At 37.5% G+C, this 26,820-nt stretch overlaps 1 protein-coding gene across 2 annotated transcripts in view; it reads left to right on the forward strand.

Moving 5' to 3' along the window:
* SGCG (sarcoglycan gamma) overlaps window positions 1-26,820 on the forward strand; it is a 172,636-nt gene that overhangs the window by 134,621 nt on the left and 11,195 nt on the right. For both annotated transcript variants that reach the window (XM_063714856.1, XM_063714857.1), the window contains exon 6: window positions 7,109-7,181. In XM_063714856.1, coding sequence (XP_063570926.1) covers window positions 7,109-7,181 — 73 coding nt within the window. The remainder of the gene's footprint in view (window positions 1-7,108; window positions 7,182-26,820) is intronic.

The raw sequence follows: 26,820 nt of genomic DNA on the forward strand, positions 1-26,820 counted from the left end.
TGCACAGCAGCCCATAGCTCTGGTGAAAGGGGACGATAAGGTGGCTGTCTCCTTAAGATGGTGCGCTGAAAACTCCTGACAGCACCAAGTCCTGATCCTGACTCAGATTGCCATTCTTTGAGTAATTAAGACAATTGCTATTGCTATTGTCTTATTACTCAAATAAGCTAAAACCTCTCTTTAATTCTTAAACAGCTTCCATTTAGATTTTAGTCAACTAGGATACTGAATAATAGTTTTTAAGCGAAATTTATGGAAGCAATTAAACAATTTCACCAGTTCAGTCTGAAACCAATTTAGGCCTTTAAGCAGGCTCATCTTCCTCCCCCACAAAATTAGACACCAAGTGGCCAAAGTTAACATTTCTTTTATTAACCCAAGTTACAGAACATACTATTGGAATAACATCAAAATGTTGTCTTCAAAAAACTATTCTACACCATTGCCAGACTGACTTCTGGCAGATGACAAATTGTTAATTTGGCTGCCCTAAGTGTATTTTAACTCCCTGGCAACAATTTGCTAGGCTCAGTCCATTTCCCAATATTCTTTAAAAACAGAGTTCTGTAGTAGTATCCATTTCCCACCACTAATAAGAAAAAATAAGATCTAGCAGTAGTCCCAATTCCATTTCTTTATGCCTTCTGTGCAGCTAATAAGCAAGATCACATAAAGTCAAAAGTGATAGTGTAGAAATGCCAGAGTCACCCATAAAGCCAGTGACAAAAAATGGACCTGGAGAACAAAGTGTTCAGCAACTGAAGAAGTGAAAATAAACAAGCATGTTAAGTTGAAAAAGACATGAAGACAGATAACTGGAAGGTGCTTTTAGGAGCACCATAGCCTTCAAACACATACCCAAGGGCACAGAACACTGTCTGATGCAGCACTGCACGCAGCGATCAACGCTGTGCCACGGTCAGTGGTATTTTAGCTGAAAGGAACAAGAGTCCCAATTAAAACAGGCTTAAACTGGAAGAACATATATTATCTCACATAGGAAGGCTGGGGAAAGGGTAACTCCAGGTTGTTGATTAATTTAGTAGCCAAGTAATATTTTATGCTACCTTTTCTTCTCTGAAGGTATGTTGATATTTCCCTTTTGGGTTGCAAAATGATTCCATCAATTGCAAACATCACTTGCCTCTGCAAAGACTTCTCTAAACATCTGTCTATAAGAGGGCCTCAGTGATTTGGCATCTTAAGTTACTCTCCCAGCTGAAATGTTTCTCAGATTAAATTATTTGAATTTCTTTTGTATGTGGCGTTTGGATGGATTTATTTTTTATAACATAATTTATTTTGATTTTTAATGTGGAATTTAAAACATTCACATTCATTGTGATAAGTGCTCTATTTGTCTTATCTGTGCCATATTATTTCATGATTTTTATTTTTTAATCTTACCAGGTTTGAGTCTGAAAAAAGCCTGGTATAAAGGGAGATAGAGTGGGACCAGATTATGCAGGGATTTGCTGGCCATTATAAGAATTTAGGATTTGTTTTAATTCAATGGGGAGGCATTGAATTGTTTTGAACAGGGTACTCCTTGATTCATTATACATCTTAAGATCAATCCAACCATTACAAAGGAGGTTGGAGGAAAGAATGGAGGCAGTAAGACCAGTTAGGAGGATGTCAATTGTAGTACAGGTAATCGGCGAAGGTGACCTGGATTGGGTGATAGCAATGGTCAGAGAGGGAAGTGAGTTACTCCAACTTAAGATCTGACAGCTACAGACTTCCCATGAATCGGATGCATGGCAGGCATCCAGGAGGAGACTCAAAGATGATATTTGTTTTGGTTGATGGCATTACTCTCCGGGTAATGGAGAGGCCTGAGGAGGAGGAGAATTCATTTGCAGGGCAGACAGCATCAACAGTTAATATTTTAGACACGTAAATTGAAGATAATCTGGGAAAACTGCGAAGTGCGTATGTCATGTCAGCTATTGGGCATGTGAGTTAGCTACTGCTCAAAGCAGAAGTCTAGACTAGAGATAAATGTGGGTGTCATCAACCAACGGAGCTCCGAAAAATGCCAACAGTAGAGGCCAAGTAAAGGCAGAGCAGCCACCAAAGGAGAATAAGGGACAGACAATGCGGTGTGAGGGATATTACGGATAATCATTTTTCTGGTGTCAAGAGAGACTATTTTCTCAGAATTTGGACCCAGGAGAGATGACAGAAACTGTCATTGGATTTATTATTACAGAAGTTATTGCTATCTTAAGGAGAGCATTTTTCATTGGAGTAATAAAGGCAAAAGGCAGGTTGAAGTGGTTACAAAGTGAATAGGACGGGAGGCAGTAGAGGCATTATGTGGCGACATTAAGCAGTTTGGTTGAACAAGAGAAATGGAATTTTTTTGGCATCACTTGAAAAGCCCGTATCAGTCCATAAATGCTCGATGAATGTGTAGAATGAATCTTAACAAATAGTTATCAGTGTTGATACAAAAATGAATGCATGTCTGAGATATATAATATATTACTGTCTGAACAGAAGTATTAATATTGAATTCAACGTATTTCTATAACCAAAGGAACCTAGAAACAGCAAGTATGTTGCAAAGAATGGAGCAACTTAGAGTTATTTGCCATTCAGTTGCTGAGCTCTGTCCAAGAGCACCATGATTGCTGGGCTCTGTACCATGAACTTTTCAACTGCCTTCATGACTATCTCAATCCATCTTGTACCACAGTCTCATTACAGATCTTCATGTGAGCATCATTCATCATATAATGCTCTAGGATCCAGAAGGGAAGAATGGCGTTGTTTGAGTACTACTCCTTCACAGGAGAATTGGACAAACCGTTTACCATGTCTAATCTCAATGACATATTCTAAAAATAAAAAAGTTAACATTATTAGACTAGGCTTTCTTTTATTTTCCTTTTTATTTATACTTTCCTGTATAAGTAATGCATATTATACAGGGTCATTTTAATGCATGATTTATATAATGATATTTTATAGTAGGACTTTTTTCCTGTCTAAAATTTCAGATTATATGACTTCAAATAATGTTTTATTTTCCACAAAGAAGAGGTATTATACCAATTATATTTCTTATATCATCTTGATTGTGAATATTTCAATGAATGCAAACATAAAGAAAATGCAATTAAATTGAAGATCAACAACCATTTCCTGAGAACCATTTTATGAAACCACTTAGGAAAATTCATTTTATTATATGCAAATAGGTTCTGAGGAGTATTTAACTTTGAGGCTGAATAGTAATGATATAATCAAGAGCATATAATTTGGGCATTTGTCATTTCAATGTAGAGAAACTGCTGCTCTTATTTAAAGATAATACATATCAGTTTATAGATTTTATATCTCCCTATAAGTACATTACCATAATCATATGTCAATATAATATCACTAATTATAGTTACATTAGAAGGTAAGTAATTGGCATGCATTTAAAAACTAATTACTGAGTTTTAGTGCCATTGAAACTCTGAATAAATTCAGCTATTGGGGAAAAAGAATTGAAGTTGCTGTAAAAGTTGATTATATGAATTGGGTCATTTTGTCATACCCAAGTAAATCGAGGCGCTGGGGAAAAAGCACTCAGGGCATGTAGCACCTTTTTCAAGAATTGAATTTTCCTCAAGCCCAGCTGCTGAAATGGCCTGCTGTCACCCTAAGACCAGTGTTACCTAGTAAATGCTGAAACAACCTGCCGTGACACCAAGAAGAGTTCTACCTGCTGCCCTTACTCACCAATCAGAGCTTGCCAGCTCCCAAAAGCTTCTCTAGTGCCAGTGAGCCTTCTTTCAAAACAATACATAACATTTCTTTCTTTTTTTTTTTTTTTTGAGATGGAGTCTTACTTTGTTGCCCAGGCTAGAGTGCAATGGTACGATCTTGGCTCACTGCAACTTCTGCCTCCCAGGTTCAAAGGATTCTCATGCCTTAGCCTCCAGAAGAGCTGGGATTACAGGCGTGTGCCACCACACCTGGCTAATTTTTGTATTTTTAGTAAAGACGGGGTTTGATCATGTTGGCCAGGCTGGTCTCGAACTCCTGGCCTCAAGTGATCTGCCTGCCTTGGCCTCCCAAAGTGCTGGGATTACTGGCGTGAGCCACTGCGCCCACTGACGTTTCTCTTTCTAATAAAACTCCGAACTTTCTCTTTGTTCTTTGGAGATATGCCCCAAATTGCAATTCTGTGATTGCCCCAAAAATCATTTAATTTAGAGATTCATCTCTGTATTTATTCTGACCCAACACTGTGCTCAAATAAAAATTGCTTATGGAAGTGGAATAGATTGCAGTCTCTAGTTTTGTTTTACAAGGGTATGTGTTATAGAAAGTAAAATGTGTTGACTTTTTTCTCAGTCATAATATCATCTTGTTTATAAAAAAACAGAGAAAATAATTACAGAAAACTTTATGCCCACGTTCCTTTTGTTTCTATATCTTAGTTATGGAAAGAAATCATTATTTTTTGATGATTCATAAAGCTCACTCTAGGTTCGTGATAACAAAGCATTACTTGGGTTTCAAACAATGCTACATAAACCACAGTAAATATACTTGTATAAAACTAAGCATAGCTCTGCTTGTCTTCTTGGGAATTGACTTGAGGTGTATTAAAATTTACATTTTCTTTTGTATTTTGCAAATCAGAAGAAGCAAGGAGGAAAGAAAAGGATAAAATGAATACATATTATTATACAAATTACTATGTTAAATTATTTTCCTCTCTATGCCAAGCAGGAAATGTTGTCAACACATCAGCAAACCAGACATTGTACTCTAAAATATGACTGGCAACATTTATTGTGGAAACTCCAGTGCTTGGTATAGTCTAACTTAACATAATGATCTCCATTATCATTTAGGTTTGCTTAAGAGGTATTTTAAGAACATGTGACTTGTTACAGCATACATGAGGATCTGTTTCTCATCTGAGTATAATTTACATAAATTATAATTTTCATGAAACATTAACCTTCACTTATGTTTGTTCCTTTATTTCAGTTGATTATAGTTTTTATGTAAATCATCCTACTAAATCTGTTTGTAATTTTAAAATTTCACTTTGTTCTGATTTAAGTCTTTTGCTTTTATGCCACAAGCTATTATTTCTTGGATAAGGGCTTTTTTCCAGTGTGGGTTTTTATCATATCTTCATATTTAAATAAAATTACTAAGGAAGTAGTAATTATAATAACAAAGGTAATATAGCCAGTAATACTGTGGAGAAAATGTGAAGGTACTGTGAACTGTAGGGCTGGCCGGGTGCGGTGGCTCACACCTATAATCCCAGCACTTTAGGAAGGCCGAGGAGGACAGATCACCGGAGGTCAGGTGTTTGAGACAAGACTGGCCAACATGGTGAAACCCTGTCTCTACTAAAAATACAAAATATTAGCCCGTTGTGGTGGTGGGCACCCGTAGTCCCAGCTATTCAGGAGGCTGAGGCAGGAGAATTGCTTGAACCTGGGAGGCGGAGATTGCAGTGAGTGGAGATGGTGCCACTACACTTCAGCCTGGGTGACAGAGTGAGACTCCATCTTAAAAAAAAAAAAATTATTAAGGGCTGCTCAAAAGATCTTTTGCCCAGGATGAGGATTTCTCAACATAGAGGCTGGGAAACCTTTACCCAGGCAATTTTTCTTCAGTGTCCAATATTGAAACTAGTACAAGGGTTAATTTAAAAATAAACCTTGTAATTGTTTCATTATAGAAGCTACTCAACTTGCAATGGCTTGCCTTCTACAAAGCCATGGCAAGTCGGGGACCCTCTGTATTTCCTAAAGAGGAAAGTGCACAGCATGAGGATGAATCCTGAGATTCCTGTGGAACCACAGGGAGAGAAAAACTCTTTGCAAGCGGCAGCCACAGCCTAAGCCAAGGGTAGGGTCTGAGCCAGAGGTGGGACCCTAGGCAGGGCAGGGCAGGGCCTAAGATAGGCATGAGCAAGCTGGAGAAATCATGATGAGCATATATAAGCAATGTGGTGCTGCTTATATCTGTGAATATGCCCATAAAATTCAAGAGGATATAGATTTAAATATAATGTGAAAGATACATTTGTATTCCATGTAGAATTTGTTGCTTCCAGTGAATTGGATTATTTGTTTATTTCTGGACACTCAGCACATTTTCCTGCCCCTGGACTGCTGCTCTTTTTGAAATTCTTGCTCGAAATCTCCATATGTTCATAAAAGTTTATTTATTTTAAGGTTCAGACCCACTTCATTTTCCTATATGAAAATAGGAAATAGTCCCTGATGCCTTAAAGTAATTCTTGCCCATTGATGACCCTCCAAATAATTTTGTTGCACTTTGCTACTGGCACATTACTTTCTATCACATATTGTTATTTGTGTATGAAAACCCCTATAGCATATAGATTAAACGTGTGGGCTCTGAATTCAAATTGTAGCCTTGCCACTTCTCAGCTGTGGAACTCTAGGCAAGTTAATTAACCTTTCTCTTCCTCAGCTTCCTCATGGGTAAATAGGAAAATACTACCTGCGTTGCAGGGGTCTGAGTATTAAACAAATTAGGATACACCAAAGAGCATGTCACTTTCAACGGTGTTTTTCTGCACCCCAGCTGACACAGGGCCTTGCATATGATTAGGTTCTCAGACTCATGAAACAACTGGGAACATACTGATTGCTAGGAATTAGAAGATTCGTTTTAAAGCTTTTAATTTTTCTGTAAATATCCTGACTACCTTAGGAACAAATAATACAAGATACAATTTTTACATGTAAAATGTAGAGAATTAGTTAAATTACTATTACTTAAAATATATGGATGTATGCAATTTTCAGAAGGACTTTTTTTTTATTTGAAGACTAATATTGCTTTCTAGTTTTAAAATAAGCCTGCTAATTTGTAATTGCTTTGAAAAACATATTTTGTTTATAGGAACATCATGAAATTGTGATAGCCTTAGAAAAGTAGGGAAGCAGTTGGGCCTATTTTTCCACCTGTAATTCAAACTTATCTGCAAAAATTCTGCAAGAAATAACAAAATCCATATGTTCTTTAATATCTAGGCTAAATGTTTATTTTGTTTGGTGTCACTTATTTTACTTCTGCTCCTGATACATCTTTGTTTTTTGTTTAGGGCCTGAAGGGGCTCTTTTTGAACATTCAGTGGAGACACCCCTTGTCAGAGCCGACCCGTTTGAAGACCTTAGGTAAGAATTTTTATTCAAATATTAACAACCTCTCCTGTGGAAGACAAGAGGGTATGTGCTGGAATAATATGTTAGCGGTGACTACTTCCTGACTGTTTCTTATTTCATCAACTGCCTTTATTTTCAAGACTTTCCGCTTATAACTAGATAGTATTTACTAAAATCCAAAGGAGGTCAAAAAGTCCTGCTGACTCCACACTTGGTGCCTGTTCACAGCCTCCTCCTTCCTCCTCCTTCTTCCTCTCCAATCTTCCTCTCACGCTGGTATCAAAATGACTTTGCTAAATGCAAGCTGGTTAAAATACTTCATCGCTCCCACATCACATCAGCCATAGGAAAATCCTAAGTGCTCCACTGGGCACCCACAGACCTTCATAGTCCGGGCTGTGACCGGCGGGACCTCCTCCCCTACCCTGCCACCCAGACATGAGTGACTGCCATATCCTCGCCCACCCATCCCACACCATCCCCTCTGTGCCTTTGCACTGACTATTGCATCTTCCTGGGGTGCCCGCCTCCCCAAGGAGACCTCATGAATGTCTGCTCATCCCTCAAGTGTTAATTGAGATGCTACAGGTTTATGATTCATATATTTTACAAACCTATTATTTTCTCCTGAAAAGTGTCAGCATAAGTTTCCTGAAGTTTTTTACAATTCTTAACACAAAGCACGTGAATATATATATTACATTATCCATCTCTACACTATCTGCAAACAAGGCAAAACCTTTGCACCTTTTAGTGGAAGACAAAGGTGCCCTGTGTGGCCATGACATGTGCAAAAGGCACTCTTGAAAATGTCAGTTTACTTTAAATTTTTAAAGGATATATGCACTATTAGTAGCGAAAATAACTTTATAAACCAAGTGCACAATACATCCCTATTTGCAAAATAGTTGGAAACATTTGGTGTATCTCTTTTTTAACTTGTAGTAACACGCACATAACATAAAACTCACCATCTTAACCATTTTTAGTGTACAGTTCAGTAGTCTTAAGTACATTCATAATTACTTCATTGTTATCACCACCATCCATCTCCAGAACTCTTTTTATCTGGCAAAACTGAAACCCTGTATCCATTTAACAAGTCCCAATTCCCTGCTCCCGGTCGCCCCTGGCACTCACCATTCTACTTTCCGTCTCTGTGGATTTCACTAATCTGGGTGCCTCATATGAGAGGAATGATACAGTTTTTTTCCTTTCGTGCCTAGTTTATCAGACTTAGCACACTTTCCTCACCCTTTGGTATATCTGTACATCATATCCTGAATATATAAAAGTCACCCAGTTCCATACATAAATTTATTATGTTTTACAGAATCTTTGTGTCTATGTGTATTTACCTTACCACTAGGCTACTGAATGTCATTTACACCTATAAGTATTCATTCCAATAATATATTTGTATTTTATAACAAAACCAAATAATATTTTAAATGGTCTGAAAGTTCATGCTATCACTTTAATCACATTTAGAATTTAAACTTGAAGTGAATGCAGGACAATTAATATATTTTAATAAATTATGTATAATAGGGAATACAAGGTACAGTAGGAATCCCAGCTTTACACAGACAAGCCTGCTGACCATGGCCTAACTAACTTTTCCAGACTATTTTTTCTCATATTAAACATTACTGATAGTAATCCTTACCTACCTCAGAGTATTCTAGGAAAGATTTAATAAGATATTATGTTAAAAGCATTTTGTAAACTGAAAAGTCAAACACAGACAATCTTTTTTTTTTTTTTTTTTGAGACGGAATTTTGCTCTTGTTTGCCAAGACCAGCTCGGTCAGGGAGACCCTAACCCAGCGGTGCTAGAGGAATTAAAGACACATACACAGAAATACAGAGGTGTGAAGTGGGAAATCAGGGGTCTCACAGCCTTCAGAGCTGACAGCCCCGAACAGAGATTTACCCACATATTTATTAACAGCAAGCCAGTCATTAGCATGGTTTCTATAGATATTAGATTAACAAAAAGTATCCCTTATGGGAAACAAAGGGATGGGCTGAAATGATGGGATAAGTTTGGCTAGTTATCTGCAGCAGGAGCATGTCCTTAAGGCACAGATCACTCATGCTATTGTCTGTGGTTTAAGAACGCCTTTAAGCGGTTTTCTGCCCTGGGTGGGCCAGGTGTTCCTTGCCCTCATTCCAGTAAACCCACAACCTTCCAGCGTGGGCGTCATGGCCATCACGAACATGTCACAGTGCTGCAGAGATTTTGCTTATGGCCAGTTTTGGGGCCAGTTTAAGGCCAGATTTTGGGGGGCCTGTTCCCAACATTGTTGCCTTGGCTGGAGTGCAATGGTGCAATCTCGGCTCACTGCAACCTCTGCCTCCCAGGTTCAAGCGATTCTCCTGCCTCAGCCTCCCAAGTAGCTGGGATGACAGGTGCCCACCACCACACCGGGCTAATTTTTGTATTTTTAGTAGAGATGGGGTTTCATCATGTTGGCCAGGCTGGTCTTGAACTCCTGAGCTCAGGTGATCTGCCCACCTCGGCCTCCCAAAGTGCTGGGATTACAGGTATGAGCCACCGTGCCCAGCCGACAATCACTTTTTAAATTGTTATTATACAGCTGGCCATGGTGGCTCACACCTATAATCCCAGCACTTTGGGAGGCCGAGGTGGGTGGATCACCGGAGGTCAGGAGTTCGAGATCACCCTGGGCAATGTGATGAAACCCCATCTCTACTAAAAATACAAAAATTAGCCATGCGTGGTAGCACATGCCTGTAATCCCAGCTACTCGGAAGGCTGAGGCACGAGAATTGCTTGAACCTGGGAGGCAGGAGTTGCAGTGAGCTAAGACCATGCCACTACACTTCAGCCTGGGCGACAGAGCGAGACTCCGTCTTTTTTCAAGGGAAAAAAAATTGTTATTATACTACATAGATAGTCACACTAAATAATATAGGATTAGGAAAAGCAGCATTTTTATATATTTAATGTCCAATTAAATATTCATCAAAAGCAAATAGGAGTTCAATTTATCTTACCCAGAAAGCGAACACTTGTAACATAAAAATAGATTATGACTATAATTAAATTATAACAAGGTTTAATTTTGAAAATGGATAAAAAGATTAACATTGAAGAATTTTTATAGAGAAGAAAAACATTTTATTTTCCTAGGTTAGAAAAATGATTCCGATCTGTGGAAATAATCCTATTAAAGCCATTTTAAAATTATAAAATAATATAGATTGTAGAAATGCCAAAACACTTTTAAAGTAAATGTTAATTTAAAAAAATATAGATCTCAATTAAATAATTCATCTCATGTTATCCCATTAAATCTTCTCACTGTATATACAGCAGGCTCTTACTGAAAAAGAAACGGCACAAGAGTATTCTTTTGCTTTCTAAAAGGCGGTACTGAGGGAGGATTGAGCAACTCGAGTGTTAAAACCAAGGCAATTGAAAAAAATAACAACACTGCAAGGAAATGCTGGAGGAGTTTGGTGAGGATGGGAGGTGGGAACTAACATTCACTAAATGCTTTTGACTGCCAGGAACTGTGCTCGGTGCTGTCACAGAATTTGTTTCATTTAATTATGAAGTGATTGGCAATTTTATCCCCATTTTATAAAGGCAGAAACTCAGATCTAGATAGTTCCACGTTGTAAGTCACAAAACTAAAAAGGTAGCCACTCATAATCAAATCCAGCTTTGACTCCAGAGCCCATGTACATCCAGTTTGCTGTCTCCACCACCCAGCGGATCCTTGAGAGATTGATTCTTTGATTTACGCTGAGATGCCTCTGACTGATTATATGATGGTCATATCTTCTTCTTCTGCAACTTCTTGCCATAAACTGTGTTCCACTTTTTATTTCTGGTTCCAGCAGCATTACTATTCCTGGCCTGATTACAGTAAAAAGATTCTGGAATATCCTAGTTGGCTTATATATATATATATATAATATATATATATACACACACATATATATAATATATATACACACATATATATAATATATATACACACATATATAATATATATATACACACATATATATAATATATATATACACACATATATATAATATATATATACACACATATATATAATATATATATACACACATATATATAATATATATATACACACATATATATAATATATATACACACATATATATAATATATTTATACACATATATATAATATATATACACACACTATATATATATATTTTTTGTTTGTTTGTTTGTTCTGAGATGGTGTCTCGCTCTGTCCCCAGTCTGGAGTGCAGTGGCCCGATCTCGGCTCACTGCAAGCTCCACCTCCCGGGTTCACGCCATTCTCCTGCCTCAGCCTCCCGAGTAGCTGGGACGACAGGCACCCGCCACCATGCCTGGCTAATTTTTTGTATTTTTAGTAGAGACAGGGTTTCACCGTGTCAGCCAGGATGGTCTCCATCTCCTGACCTTGTGATCCGCCCGCCTCAGCCTCCCAAAGTGCTGGGATTACAGGCGTGAGCCACTGCGCCCCGCCTTAGGTTTACATTTCTTATGGCAAAATAATTTGCAAGGGAAGTATGAACGCTGACAAACTACCTTAAAGCAACCTTGCATTCACACATGATGTAATTCATTCTTTTTTAAAAATTCAGCAGAAGTGTATTAAAGTGTTTATGTGCCAGATATAAAAGGTATGGTCCTTGACCTTAATGAGTTTACTGCCTATTGAGAAAAGAAACATGCAAACAGGTTAGAACAGTATATTTAATTGCTATGATAAAAGTACAACTTCTATTGGAGGCGTAGGCAAATAAATATAAAATCTTACCAGAGTAATCTGGGATGATACCCCAGAAAAGGGAGGATTTGAATTCTGTGTAACACCATAAGGATGTGATGTCAATTAAGTAAGTTATTATTTCCATGTCTGTTCATTTTACTTATCTAAGGAAGATACACATATACTACTGTGTGGATGGAAACATTTGCCCCTGTTGCAAGCACTTGTAAATATGAAAGTTTACTTAGTAAGTGTTTATAAATACTAAGCTCAATTAGAAACCAAGAAAGGGTAATTCCCAGGTCCCAACAATAAAGAGGCAGCTCATGGTCGAGTAGAGGAAGAGTTAAGCTAAGCTACTCACAGAGAAATCAGGATACATACAGACTAGGTGCTGGGACATTAATGCTGATGTGGAACTGAGATTCCAAGCGATTGTTCGGTGTGCATGAAACACCCTGGCTGAGAAACCTCTGAAATCCTGACCTCCCATGAATCAGGTATTTCACACAGTATGTCCATCGGCCCAAGGATGTCACAAGGAAGATTGTTATCTTACACCATGGGTTGAAAAATTACCCACAAGAAATCATGACCTGCGAGCTTTTGCCCGGCTGAGGTAGGAGAAGCAATCGCATGCTATCTCATGGTATAGGAACTCCGAGGTGGAAAATTAACAGTAAAAACTGCACCAAAGTCTGTGAAACCCATAGAACCATTTAAAAACAGAGAGAAACTACATTGAAAAAGTTATCCCATCACGCATGACATAAAGACACTTAAGGAAAACAATCCCTGCTAAAGACTAGTTTACTAAAAAAAAGAAAAGAAAAAGGCCAGGCGCGGTGGCTCGCACCTGTAATCCCAGCACTTTGGGAGGCCGAGGTGGGCGGATCATGACGTCAGGAGAGGCGGGGGGGATCATGAGGTCAGGAGATCAAGACCATCCTGGCTAACACAGTGAAACCCCGTCTCTACGAAAAATACAAAAAAAATTAGCTCAGCGTGGTGGCGGGTGCCTGTAGTCCCAGCTACTCGGGAGGCTGAGGCAGGAGAATGGCGTGAACCCGGGAGGCGGAGCTTGCAGTGAGCCGAGATTGCGCCACTGCACTCCAGCCTGGGCGACAGAGCGAGACTCCATCTCAAAAAAAAGGAATTGAACTACCATGGAGAAGAATTAGAATTAGCAGCTGCTACAGATAATCTCTTGGAACTGTTATGTCATAGAGCAAAGCAAAGAGATTTTTAGAACAAGTATAAATAAAATGCTCAAATGAGGAAAAAAATGAATAGAAATGTAAGACAAAGACAAGATAGTTTGAAAAATGGCAGATTTGGGAAATAACAAAATAGAAATTATAGAAATGAGACATGAAGTAATTAAAATAAAATCACGGGCCCCCAGAACTTCGTTTCTCATACCGTTCTCCATACCATTCTCCAAGGAACCAGGACCTCTTGGAGAAGTGGCTGATCCCAGGGCTGGGCCAGGGAATGGTGAAGATGGGGCTTGGAGCAGCCTAAAGTTCGGGGAAATGCTAACCAAAAGAAAGTAGGCATCACAATATTAATAGCAGACATAATCAAAATTAGGAAAGAAATAGCATCAATAAGAATCAATGGGGTCCGGCGCGGTGGCACACGCCTGTAATCCCAGCACTTTGGGAGGCCGAGGCGGGTGGATTACCTGAGGTCAGGAGTTTGAGACCAGCCTGGCCAACATGGAGAAACTCTGTCTCTACTAAAAATACAAAAATTAGCCAGGCATAGTGGTGCACACCTGTAATCCCAGCTACCTGGGAGGCTGAGGCAGAAGAATTCGCTTGAACCCGGGAGGCAGAGGTTGCAGTGAGCCTAAATCACACCACTGCACTCCAGCCTGCAACAGAGCAAGACTCCATCTCAAAAAAAAAAAAGAAAAAAAATCAATGGGAACACTACTTGATGATAAAAGGAAATATTTACCAAGTCGATTTAGCAATGATGATCTTTTATGGTTTCAATAACATAAATCATTTTGAAATAAAATTATTTTCATTACTTTTTACAACATATCGATGGAATCTAAGAAGCATGAGGATTTGATACCCACCATCAAAGAACTGAAAAACATACAAACAAGCTCTTCTTATGGAGTCAGAAAAGTTTTCTTTTTGTCCTTGACCTAATACTTCCAGTTCACTTACCCACAATTTTTTCCTAATATACACTACTTAGTGATTGATAGTATGTCATTGATCACTCCGTCCTATTTCTCCACAAGAAATATATTTATATAATTACTTGTAGTGACTATAGAATTTTTAAAATTTCTTTTGGATAGAGTCATAATTTAAGGAGAAAACAACTGATCAAAACAGTATAGCTGTAGTCACCCTAGAGTGCTATAGCACACTAGAACTTACTCTTCCTATGTAAGTTGTAATTTTGCATCTATTAGCCAGCCCCTCCCTATCCTCTCCTCCTCCCATTATTATATATTTTCAAATAACTAAAGGAGAGAATTTCAGATGTTCCCAACATAAAGAAATGATAAATGCTTGAAGTGATAAATACGCCAATTACTCTGATTTGATTATTACATATTGTATATATGTATCAAAATATCACTCTGTACTCCATAAATATGTTCATTTATTACATATCAATTAAAAATAATTTTTAAAAGTGAAAAAATCAATATATTAAGATTTTTGATAGTAACAAAAAGTAAAATTGTATAAAAGTACATCTTTTAATGAATGGTTGGAACTTTTCAAAAACTATTTGATAGATCTGCTAATAAATATAGCTTATTAATAGAAGGAGTCAAGATTAGGCATCAATAGCTTTCCTATTTTTTAAGTAGATGTCCCAAGGAGCCTGTTCACATAAGTAAGTAGGTATGAATCAAAAAGTTTTATTTTTTAAAAAGTCACTCTACGTTCTGAACTCTTCCCTAAATATACACCATTAAAAGTTATTTGTAATGACTATCAGCGACAATTCATTAGGTCTTCCTTCAATTTTTGTTGAAAGTAAAGAATTAGAAACTGTGTAACTTGCCGAATGATTACCTCTGTAATCACCGTAGTCATTCAATTTGTCAATTCTATCACCAATTTTTTAATTTTCCCTTGCACATTACCCCTGGAAGTATTTCTACCCCAGGGTAATACATCATAATCGATTCAGAATGAATGAGCATGTCTTTCTTTATAAAGTGGGAGAAGGAGATTGTTAAAAAGGACCTGGGAAGGGGAACCCCTGCAAGCTCGAAACAGGGCAGTTCTGGGCAACAGTCCTCTTCTGCCCCTGATGAAGTAGCTGGGACTGGATGCACCATCTCTGGTAACCAGGAGAACACTTGACAAATATATGAAGCAACCACTTTCAGACACTGGATAACAGGAAGTGCAAAACAAGATAGAAACTCATGAGGTGAGCCCTACACTTGCCCGAGCTCTGTGCCCACAGGCATGTTCAGAATCAGGGCACAGGGAAGGGGAATCCAGTCAGTGCATGGGAAGCTCTGGGAGTGGAGGAGAAAGAGATCCGAGAGTGGGGAGTTGAGGCTAATGGAGTCTGTGGGGCACAGGATCAGAGAAGAGGGCATATGTCAGGAAAGAGCTCCAGAAATCGCATACAAAAGTTCCCAGGTATGCACGTATCAGAGGTTTTTCAACTGCTCCCATATATATGGCCACCTGATTTATTTACAGTGCGCTTGTGCAGGTAAATTTTCATATTGTTGGAGATATAGCTTCATGATAAATTCCTGGAAGAGGAATCCATGGGTGAAAAAGATAAATGCACATATTGTTTACTCAGATAATGCCAAATTCCCCTTTCGGTGACTTTCCCCTCCATTGAGGTGTACCAATTTGCACACTAGCATTGTTACAATAAAATCTGTTTTCCTTTCCCCATAGCTCCCAACACAATGTGTTTTAAAATATTTTAAATTTTGCCAGTCTGATAGATTAGAAATTATATCTCAATATAGTTTACATTTCTCTTAATATGAGTGAGGTGGAGCAACTTTTCATGTGTTTAAAGGCCATTTTTATATTCCTTTCTGTGAATTATTTGTTTGCCTTTTTCTACTTTTTGAAAATATTTTTCCTCTCAATTTTTAAGACTTCTTTAAATATTGGGAATATTAGCCCTTCATCCCTGATATATGTTTTAAATAATTTTTCCCAGCTTCAGTTGGTTTTTGACTTATTGTACTTTATGCTGTGCAAACTTTTTAATGCTTACATACTCATGTTTATTAATCTTTTTTATTGTATCTGGATTTTAAGTTTGAATTTAGCATGTTTCTTGCATAGCTTTATCTTTTACAATTAGACCCCTGATACACTTAGAGTTTATTATTGTGTGAGGTATGAGGTATAAGGTGTGAGGTCTGATTCTAATTTTATCTTTTCCAATTGGCCAACCAGATTGGATTATTTATTACAAACTAGATTATTTATTACAAACTCTACTTTTCCCCCTATGATTTGAAATACAACCTTTACCACTAAATGTCTCTGTAAACTTGGGGCTGTTCCTGCAATTGTAATTCCATTGCACCAGCCTCTCCATTCATGAGCCAGTACGGACTTTGTTAACTAAATAGGCTTTATTTATTTATTTATTTATTTATTTTTTGAGATGGAGTCTTGCTCTGTTGCGCAGGCTGGAGTGCAGTGGCACGATCTCAGCTCACTGTAGCCTCTGCCTCCTGGGTTCAAGCGATTCTCCTGCCTCAGCCTCCTGAGTAGCTGGTATTACAGGAGCCTGCCTAATGTAATTTTTGTATTTTGTTTGTTTGTTTGTTTGTTTGTTTGTTTTTGGTAGAAACCAGGTTTTGCCATGTTGGCCAGGCTGGTCTCGATCTGGCCTCAGATGATCCACCCGCCTTGGCCTCCCAAAGTGCTGAGATTACAAAGAAGATATTTTAATGTCTGGTAGAACTAGTTGTGCACACATGCGTGCACGTGCTCACACACATGCACGTGCTCACACACACACACAAGACTTTGTGCATCATTGAACATTAGTCTGCCTATTCTTGGCTATGTATTTTTGCACATGAACTTGAGTATTAACTTGTCTACTTCCAGAAAACTTATTTTGTATTGGGATTATATTAAGTTTATAAATTACCTTAGGGAAAACTGACAACTGACTGTGTTGAGTCATCTACCCAAGAACAGGGGGTGTCTTTCCACTTGTTCAAAGCTACTTCTATACCTCTCAGGAGCATTGAAAAGCTTTCTTCATATGTGTTTTCCACATTTATTTGTTGCTATTAAAAGGAGGTTTATTATATCATCATTATTCCGTTATTGTTTTAGATATGAAGGCTGTTGATTCCTGTGTGTTAATTTTATGTCTCATTACCTTACTAAACCTTTTATGATTTGGATCCATTTGATGATTGATTCACTGGGATTTTCCAGGTACACTATCAGATCATTTGCAAATAGATATAGTTTTACACCTTATTTTCCAAGTATAATATCTCTAATCGATTTCTCTTGGCTAGTTGGATTTCCCAATGTCCTCAATGCAATGTGAGAAAGAAATGGAGATAGTAAGCATCCCTGCCTTTTTCCAGTCAAAGTGGAAATGCCTCTGGTATTTCTCCATTAACCAAAATGATGTGAATGTGCGTTTTATAAAGAAAGCACATATCAATTTCTATTTTGTGTTGAATGGGTATTGAATTTAGTAAGACAGCCTTTAGTAATTACAGAGATAGTCATGTATGTCTCTTAGATATATTAATATGGGGTATTACATTAATGGATTTTCTAATACTGAACCAATCTTGCATTCTGGGAATAAATCCTACCCTGGCCATGAAATATTATACACATAACTCATATTAGTCTGCATTTCTTTTTGGTCTTGCTCTGCTGCCTGCCCAGGCTAAAGTGCAAGAACACGATCTCAGCTTACTGCAGCCTCCAGCTGCAGGGTTCAAGCGATTCTCTCATCTCAGCCTCCAAGTAGCTAGGACTACAGGAATGCATTACAATTATTATTATTATTATTATTATTATTATTATTATTATTATTTTGAGACAGGGTCTTGCTATGTTGCCCGATCTTGTCTTGAACTCCTGGCCTCAACTGATCCTCCCACCTCACCTCCCAAAGTGCTGGGATTACAGGTGTCAGCCACTGTGCCTGGCTATGCTATGATTATAAAGTTTAAGTAACCCTGTTACTCTTGGTTCAATAATTAGGAAGTTTTTCCTCATTTTCAATGTTCTGCAACAATTTTTGGAGTATTGGGATGTTCTGGTCTCTAAAGGTTTGATAGAATTTTCCCTGGAACCATATGGGCCTGATGAAATTTTTAAAGACAGTGTTTTAATATTAATAGTGTATTTCTTCTTTTATGGAAAATTGTGTTTAAGCTTTCTGCCTTTAATGGGAGTTGATTTTGGCCAACTGTATTTCCCTAGGAAATTATTCATTTAATCTAAGTTTTCAACTATTTGTATAGTGGTCTGAAAGTAGTCTCATAGGAATTTTAAAATGCCTGTTGTTTTCATGGTTTTATACAGCTCATTGATAAAAATCAATGTCTATAAATACAAGTGAAGCACTGAAGTGGTCTAACACTGTTTGAATAATCACATCCTTAGTTCCAAGTATGTATATTTTATTTGCCACAAGTTAATATCTTAAGTCTGCTTAACTTGAACAATGAAAACAATTTATTCCTTCTGGTAACTGACAACTTATGGTGTGGCTTATTTTCCTTAATTCTAGCAATTCCAAGAAAAAGGAAAAAACTATAAAATGTCAAAAAAAAAGTACATATCATCAATTCAACAACTGGAAACAGTTTCAGGATTGAAAGTGTCACCCAGTAACAGAAGAGAGCAGTCAGTGCTCATACAAGAATTCACTGATGACATCTTGGGCTCCTGAGCTATAAAGCGCTGTTAAATCCAGAATGTGAAATATGTTATCTGAAAGGTGATACTCCAAATGTAAATGTATAAGTTGCCCTTTTCAAGAAGGACTTACAAATATATTAGATTTAATTTTCTTTTAGCTAAACGGAACTTTTTAAGATTTAATATTTTTTCTTAACAAACAGAAACTTCTAATTCCTTTTAAGATTAACAGGTAAGATGCAAAATACTAAACAAAGTTACTGAAACAGAGGTCTTAAGGACAAACTGAACTTTTATAGTTCACTGATTTCTGCAGTAATTAAAAGTCTGAGACTCCCCTGAAAGACTGAATTGGGTATGTTATAGATGTTTAATTGTAGCCATCTTATCTGAGTGACATTAGTTACTCTATAATGCAACATAATCTTTCACAAATTTCTGTTCATTGCAGTGACATTCCATTCCCTTGCAGACCTCAGAGATTATTAGTCTTTTTTTCTGTGAAGTACAGTCTTGATGAGCTTAGAAGTTTATTTTATATTTTTCGTGAGTTAAAAAAAGTTATCTTTTTTCAAGACAGAAGTATGCTTTACAGAAATAATGAAATCCCAGGAGTAATTTGGATTACTGTGGGATGGTGCCAGCATTGGCTCTGGGCAGTACTTAGAACTATGCCCTGTTATGCATCTTTTAGGAGATAGGTTCTACAGAACTGTATGGTTTTTTTTAAAGGTTCTACTGAAAGGTGATCCAATTCAAAGGAAAATATTAGAAGTCAGTACAGATGCATGGGAGAAGAAATATAGGGCAATAATGTTAATATCAATGTATCAAATTATATCTGTATTTAAAAGCATGGATTCCATAAATTCAAGTGAAATACTTGAATTTCAAGGCTCATCATTGTCATAAATCATAAAGAATATCATAAATACATAATTATTAAAATGCAGATATTTATTGTGTAAATACAACTACATATAGACAGTATCTTTGCATAGTTCATTATTAAACCAAAACACAAGTTTTTATGTACAAAAACATTCCATATAGAAGTGAGAAAATAAAAATAAAAACCCACATACAGATCTCTATAAATGTCAACATTACACCTGTATGGTGGTCAAGCCTAACAAGAAGTGGATTGCTGAAGATCATGAATGTTTCACTGGTTAATCATGAATTTATAGACACTGATCTTTCTCTGGAGAGTATTTGGCCAGTATGAAAGTTAACTTATCCTTGTAGTATTCTATGGAAATAAACTTTCAGGAACTTGGGTGTTTTAGAAACCACTGCTTGGGCACTAAGGAGGGAATGAGTTCTTTCAAAAACATTTTTGTTTTTGCATTCAGGTCTTTAATCAGACAAGAAGTTATTTTTCATGGGGATGTGAAGTAGGCAGATAATTTTCTTTTGTTTTCTGAGTGGGAATACCCAGTTGTCTCAACAGTCAATCCATTCCTTGTTTATCTGTAATGCTATTTTTGTCATAGATAAAGCTATTTTTAATGGGTGCCCTATTCTTGTCCGTTGTTCTGGCTTTTTTCTTCTTAAACCAGTATCTCCCTAATAGCTGTACAATGCATCTGGTACCTGCTAGGGCAAGTGTCCCCACCATGTCTTCTTCAGAGTTGTATTGGCTGTTTTTAGACATTTATTTTTCATGCAATTTTTTTTTTTTTTGAGACAGAGTCTCACTCTGTCACCCAGGGTGGAGTGCAATGGCATGATCTCAGCTCACTGCAGCCTCCACCTCCTGGGTTTAAGTGATTCTCCCACCTTAGCGTCCTGAGTAGCTGGAATTGCAAGTGCATGCCACTATGTCCAGCTAATTTTTGTATTTTTGTAGAGACGTGGTTTCATCATGTTGGCCAAGCTGGTTTCAAACTCCTGACCTCAAGTGGTTCACTCACCTCGGCCTCCCAGAGTGCTGGGATTGCAGGTGTGAACTACCATGCCTGGACTGTTTTTCATGTAAATTTTAAAATCAGTTTTTCAGGTTTTTTGAAAAACTCTCTTGGTTTTTTTTATTGGAATTACACTAGACTCATGCCTTTATAATAATGAAGTCTCTTGTCCATAAATATGGTATATCTCTCTATTCACACAGCCTTTTTTATGCCCTTTAATATTTTATGATATTCTCCATTTAGGTTTGGCCCATAATTATTAGAATTCATTACCAGGGTGTTTATAGTTTTTGTTTCTATTGAGAATGGGTTCTTTTTTCTGTTACATTTTCAAAGTGATTATTATTGATTTTTTCATGATAGTTTTTAAGCCAGCAACTTTACTGATCATTGTTATTAGTTTACATATATATATAAATACATACATATGCCGAGAGAGAGAGAAAGAGAAAGAGGAAGATGGGGTCTTGTTATATTGTCCAGGCTGGACTCGAACTCCTGGGTTCAAATGATCCTTCTGCCTCAGCCTCCCAAGTAGCTGGAACTACAGGTGCACACCACCATACCCAGCTTAGTTTTGATATTTTGATTGTAGAACTTAACTGGTTTTTCCATTAAGATGGTGATAGTGCCAAAAAAAAGAGTCATCCTTTTTATTATTATACTTCTCAGATCCCTGTATTGTCACTTTGGCTGGGACAAATGTTGGCTAGAAAGAGTAATGATGGACATCTGTGTTTACTTCCTGACTTTGAGAAATGCTTCTAAATTTTTTAAATGAAATGATGTCTGCTATAGGTTTTTGGTAAATATTAATACCTATTATCAAATTAAGAAAGTTCCATTTTGGTCTAAGTACCCACCTCTCCTTTTTCTTTGAAACAGTGTGTGTAAGAGCGATCAAAGGTTTGGTGTAAACTCAGATATGAAATGAAAGAGCCAGTACATTTTGGGGAAGTTGGATTATTTACACTTCCACTTCAATGTATTTAATGAAGTTCCTCTTTTCAAGTTTTCTATGTCTTCAGGTCCATTTTGGTTCTTTCCTTGCTAGAAATTTTTCCTTGTTACTCATTATGGGCATATAATTATTCATAAATGTTTATGCTAAATGTATGTTATCTTTTGCTTTAATGCAAGGTTTGTATGTAAGCAGCTACTAGGTCAATCTTGCAAATTACGTTGTTAACATCTTCTATATACTTAGTATTTTTGCCTTGTTTTTCTCTTTTGTTTTAGACAGAGTCTTGCTCTGTCGCCCAGGCTGGAGTGCAGTGACACGATCTCGGGTCACTGCAAGCTCCGCCTCCTGGGTTCACGCCATTCTCCTGCCTCAGCCTCCCAAGTAGCTGGGACTACAGGCGCCAGCCACCACACCCGGGTAATTTTTTGTATTTTTAGTAGAGATGGGGTTTCACTGTGTTAGCCAGGATGGTCTCGATCTCCTGACCTCACGATCCGCCTGCTTTGGCCTCCCAAAGTACTGAGATTACAGGCATGAGCCAGTGCGTCCAGCCTGAATTCTTCCTTTTAATCATAAGTAATGTTACCCTTTTGCCCTTATTTTGTCTGGTATTACAATTGCTATACCTGGTCCTACTTTCTTTTGCACTGATTTACATTTTCCAAGTGTTTTATTTTCAATATGTTTGCAGCATTATGCTTCAGTTGTTTCTCTATGTTTCAAATTTTTTGGTTTGAGATTTTCTTTTAATGGGTTAATTTAGCCCATTTATATTTATTATGGTAACTGGTTTATTTGCCACATTTCTATCATTTTGTTTTATTTACCGTGCTTTTTCTTTTCATTTTTTCTCGTTTTTCTTTTTTTGTTGGATAACAAACTTTTCCTCCTCTCCACCCATATTTCCCCCAATAGTTCTATTTTTATTTTTTCAATGATTGCCTTTTGTTTATATGCACAGACACAAATTAATACTTGTCAACCAAGTCTACATCAATACCAGCTTCTTCCCAAATAATATTTTTAAAAACTTAGAAAGTCACTTCCATCCAAACTTCCCTTTCATTGTGGTTTTATTTCAGCATTGCTTTTATTCATCTCCCTGCTTTATTTTTTCAGGCCATATCTATTTAGCTTTACCAGCACATTTTGTAATGTCCACTGCTTCTTCTTGGAAACATTCTTTTCTTCTTATTTAATTTCCATAAGTACACTTTTTGGTGAAGATCTGTAGATTGTACATTTGTTCCCTGTGTCTGAAATGTCCAGTTTCCTTTATAGTCAAGTGCTGGTTAGGCTGAGCCAGATTTCTATCTAGGCTGACAATAATTTTACACGAGTATTTTAAAATATATTACTCATTAGTGTACTTTTGATTCTTTAGAGATCATCTGATTTTCATTCTGAATTCTTTTAAGATTTTCTTGGTAGTGTTGATCATCTGCAGTTTCACCACAGTGTCTGGTATGTGTTAGTTTATACTTGAGTATCAGTGAACTTCTTCAGTTCTTCAGTTTCAGAAACTCATGTTCTTTTTCAATTTTGGAAAATTACTAGCCATAGTTCTTCATATGTATGTCTTCCTCATTCTCTAGAGGGTAGAGATTTTTCACTTGTAGTCTATGGACCCCATCAAGAGACCTTTTCACTGGGGTGGTAGCGAGCTGCCTCCTTCCCCTTGATAAAGTCACTTTTCTTCAGCCTTCACCTATAAGGTGTCCGACTACTCCTACAGGACAACTGGCTTGGTGCTCGGCACGTTGCCCTAGGGGTAGAGATGAGGGCAAAGTGAGGCTGACATATGCTACTTATAGTGAGGTGTTCAATGAGGAATCAGCCTCTGATCCCAAACACCTCATGTGCGTATTCAGGGTAAAATTACTAAAGATGAGTACAAAAACCCAACAGTCCCTAAATGATGCAAGGTCACTTTCAACATATTTTTAGTTATCTTTCTATCTAATTTCTCAAATTAGAAAATAGATTTTTTTCATTGAAATTACATTTCTTTCTCCTCTGACCTCCAGATCCACCACTGTGACCCTTTCTGGACAGATCACTTAGGTCAGCTGACAACTCCTTTCAACTTTTCTCCTGCCCAGTTCTCAGATTTGCTCTGAATGTGCATGTTTTTGTTGCTTTTTTGCAACCTTATAGAAGAAGGTGAGCCTCATCGTTTCCAAGGTTGCATCTGCCACCTACGCCCTTGGTGCCATCCCCTCCCATAATCACCTTCTGTGTCTCTGCGGACCCTGGCTTCTTCTTTGGCTCCAAGTAATCCAGGTGCCTCCAAATGAAAGAATGACAATTTATTGCATCTGGATTCATTCAAATGTCGTATTCATAGAATCCTTTCTAAGAACCTACCAAAGGGAAATTTCTATAAGCTAAAATTCCTCTTTTAAATACAAAGCTGTAGAAATTCAACACAGTCTCTATGTCAATTTATAAAAACCCTCAAGATGCTCAATGCCAGCTTCAAAGAGCCTTTCACATTCTTTTCCAGAGGAGTAAATCCGGTTGATTTTGGTGTTTTGAAAACTAGAAAGGGACTAAATTTTAAGAATAATTGTACTTGAAGCCATGAAGTAAGATTTTTAAAACATATTGTTAAATATGGAAGTGTTCACCAGTTTTCATTTTTAATGTCATTTTAATAAGTGTACTTCTATAAGATAACTCAGAAAGGCAAGTACCACCTGTTCTCACTTATAGATGGAAACTAAATGATGTATACACGTGGACATAGTGTGTGGAATGATAGCCACAGCAGGCTGGGAGGATCGGGGGTGAGGGATGAGAAATGACTTAATGGGTACAATGCGTGCCATTTGGGCAATGGTTACACTGAAAGCCCAGACTTTGCCTCTATGTAATATATTCATGTAACAAAACGACACTTGTACCCCCAAATCTATATGTATTTTAAAACTGTACTGATAAATATGGAGATTTTCTTTTATATTAAATTGTTTTTCCAAATGTGACATTTGAAAAAAAAAAGATGGCTGCAAAAACATGTATTAGGTAATACTAGGAAATTTTTAAAGAAATATAAAAATAATGTTCAGTTTAGTCTTAGTGCTGAGTACATTTATTAGATTTCAACTTTTTGAAAACTGGAAATTTTTGTATGGTATGTAAGGTGAGTTACCCATTCTTCAGCCATTGATAATCCTTTGAACTGTTTCCTGAAAATAAAAGATTAGGTTTTCTTATCATACTTATATTCATGCTTCCTGGTCTCTCAACCTATTTGTAAAATTTGGGCTTAATAAGAGCCTGAAAAAGCTTTAAACTGATGCATTCTTCATCTTTTTCAGTAACTTTTCTTCTTTTTTTTTTTTTTTTCTTTTTTTGAGATGGAGTCTCACTCTGTCATCCAGGTTGGAGGTTGGAGTGCAGTGGCACAATCTCAGCTCACTGCAGCCTCTGCCTCCTGGGTTCAAGCAATTCTCCTGCCTCAGCCTCCCAGGTAGCTGGGATTACAGGCATCCACCATCATGCCCGGCTCATTTTTGTATTTTTAGTGGAGGCAGGGTTTCACCATATTGGCCAGGCTGGTCTCGAACTCTTGACCTCAATTGATTCACCTGCCTCAGCCTCCCAAAGTGTTGGGATTACATGTATGAGCCACTGAGCCCGGCATTCTCTTTTTTTAAAAATGACATTAATATGACATGAGCAATAACTATTAAGGTCATACATGTTTGACTATTCATAGTCTATAAATTCAATTAAAAATGAATATGGGGTAAACTTTGGAAAATTACTGACTTCTACTTATTATTATTTAAAAAGGAGCACAACTTAAAACTCGCCTGCTTTGTAGCAGCTCAGTACCATAGGAAAAATAATACTCCTGCCTTAGCAATCAAGTCACCTTAATTGTATTTTTATAACACCAATTGTGATGATTAGTACTGAGTCTCAACTTGATTGGATTGAAGGATTCAAAGTATTGATCCTGGGTGCGTCTGTGAGGGTGTTGGCAAAGGAGATTAACATTTGAGTCAGTAGGCTGGGGAAGGCAGACCCACCCTTAACCCCAGTGGGCACAATCTAATCAGCTGCCAGCGAATATAAAGCAGGCAGAAAAACGTGAAAAGGCGAGACTGGCCTAGGCTCCCAGCCTACATCTTTCTCTGTGCTGGATGCTTCCTGCCCTCGAACATCAGACTCCAAGTTCTTCAGTTTTGGGACTTGGACTGGCTCTCCTTGCTCCTCAGCTTGCAGACGGCCTATTGTGGGACCTTGTGATCGTGTGACTTAATACTTAATAAACTCCCCTTTATAGATATCTATATCTATATCTATAGCTATAGCTATATATAGCTATATAGAGAGAGAGTTTTGAACAGTATATATATGTGTATATATATATATATATATAGAGAGAGAGAGAGAGAGAGAGAGAGAGTGTTTTGAACTTTGAGAGATCTCACAGTTGACTGGTGTATTAGGGTTCCCTAGAGGGACAGAACTAATAAGATATATACATATCTTACATTGATGGACATCTGTGTTTACTTCCTGACTTTGAGAAATGCTTCTAAATTTTTTAAATGAAATGATGTCTGCTATAGGTTATACATATATATAAGATATATATATATATCTTATTAGCTCTGTCCCTCTAGGGAACCCTGACTAATAGACTTTAGTACCAGGAGTGGTTCTAAAGGAACAGAATATTAAGGGTGGAGTTCTTGATCACTTTTCGCTCCCACAAGATATCACACTGGTCCATTACATTGATGACATTATGCTGATTGGATCCAGTGAGCAAGAAGTGGCAAACACACTGGACTTATTGGTGAGACATTTGTGTGCCAGAGGGTGGGAAATAAATCCAACTAAAATTCAGGGACCTTCTACCTCAGTAAAATTTTTAAGGGTCCTGTGGTATGGGGCCTGTCAAGATACTCCTTCTAAGGTGAAGGATATGTTGCTGCATTTGGCCCCACCTGCAACCAAGAAACAGGCACAATGCCTAGTGGGCCTATTTGGATTTTGGAGGCAGCACATTCCTCATTTGGGTGTGTTACTTCGGCCCATTTATCGAGTGACCCAAAAGGCTGCCAGTTTTTAGTGAGGTCCAGAACACGAGAAGGCT

This window comes from Pongo abelii, chromosome 14 (assembly GCF_028885655.2).
Source record: "Pongo abelii isolate AG06213 chromosome 14, NHGRI_mPonAbe1-v2.0_pri, whole genome shotgun sequence".
Lineage (NCBI taxonomy): Eukaryota > Metazoa > Chordata > Mammalia > Primates > Hominidae > Pongo > Pongo abelii.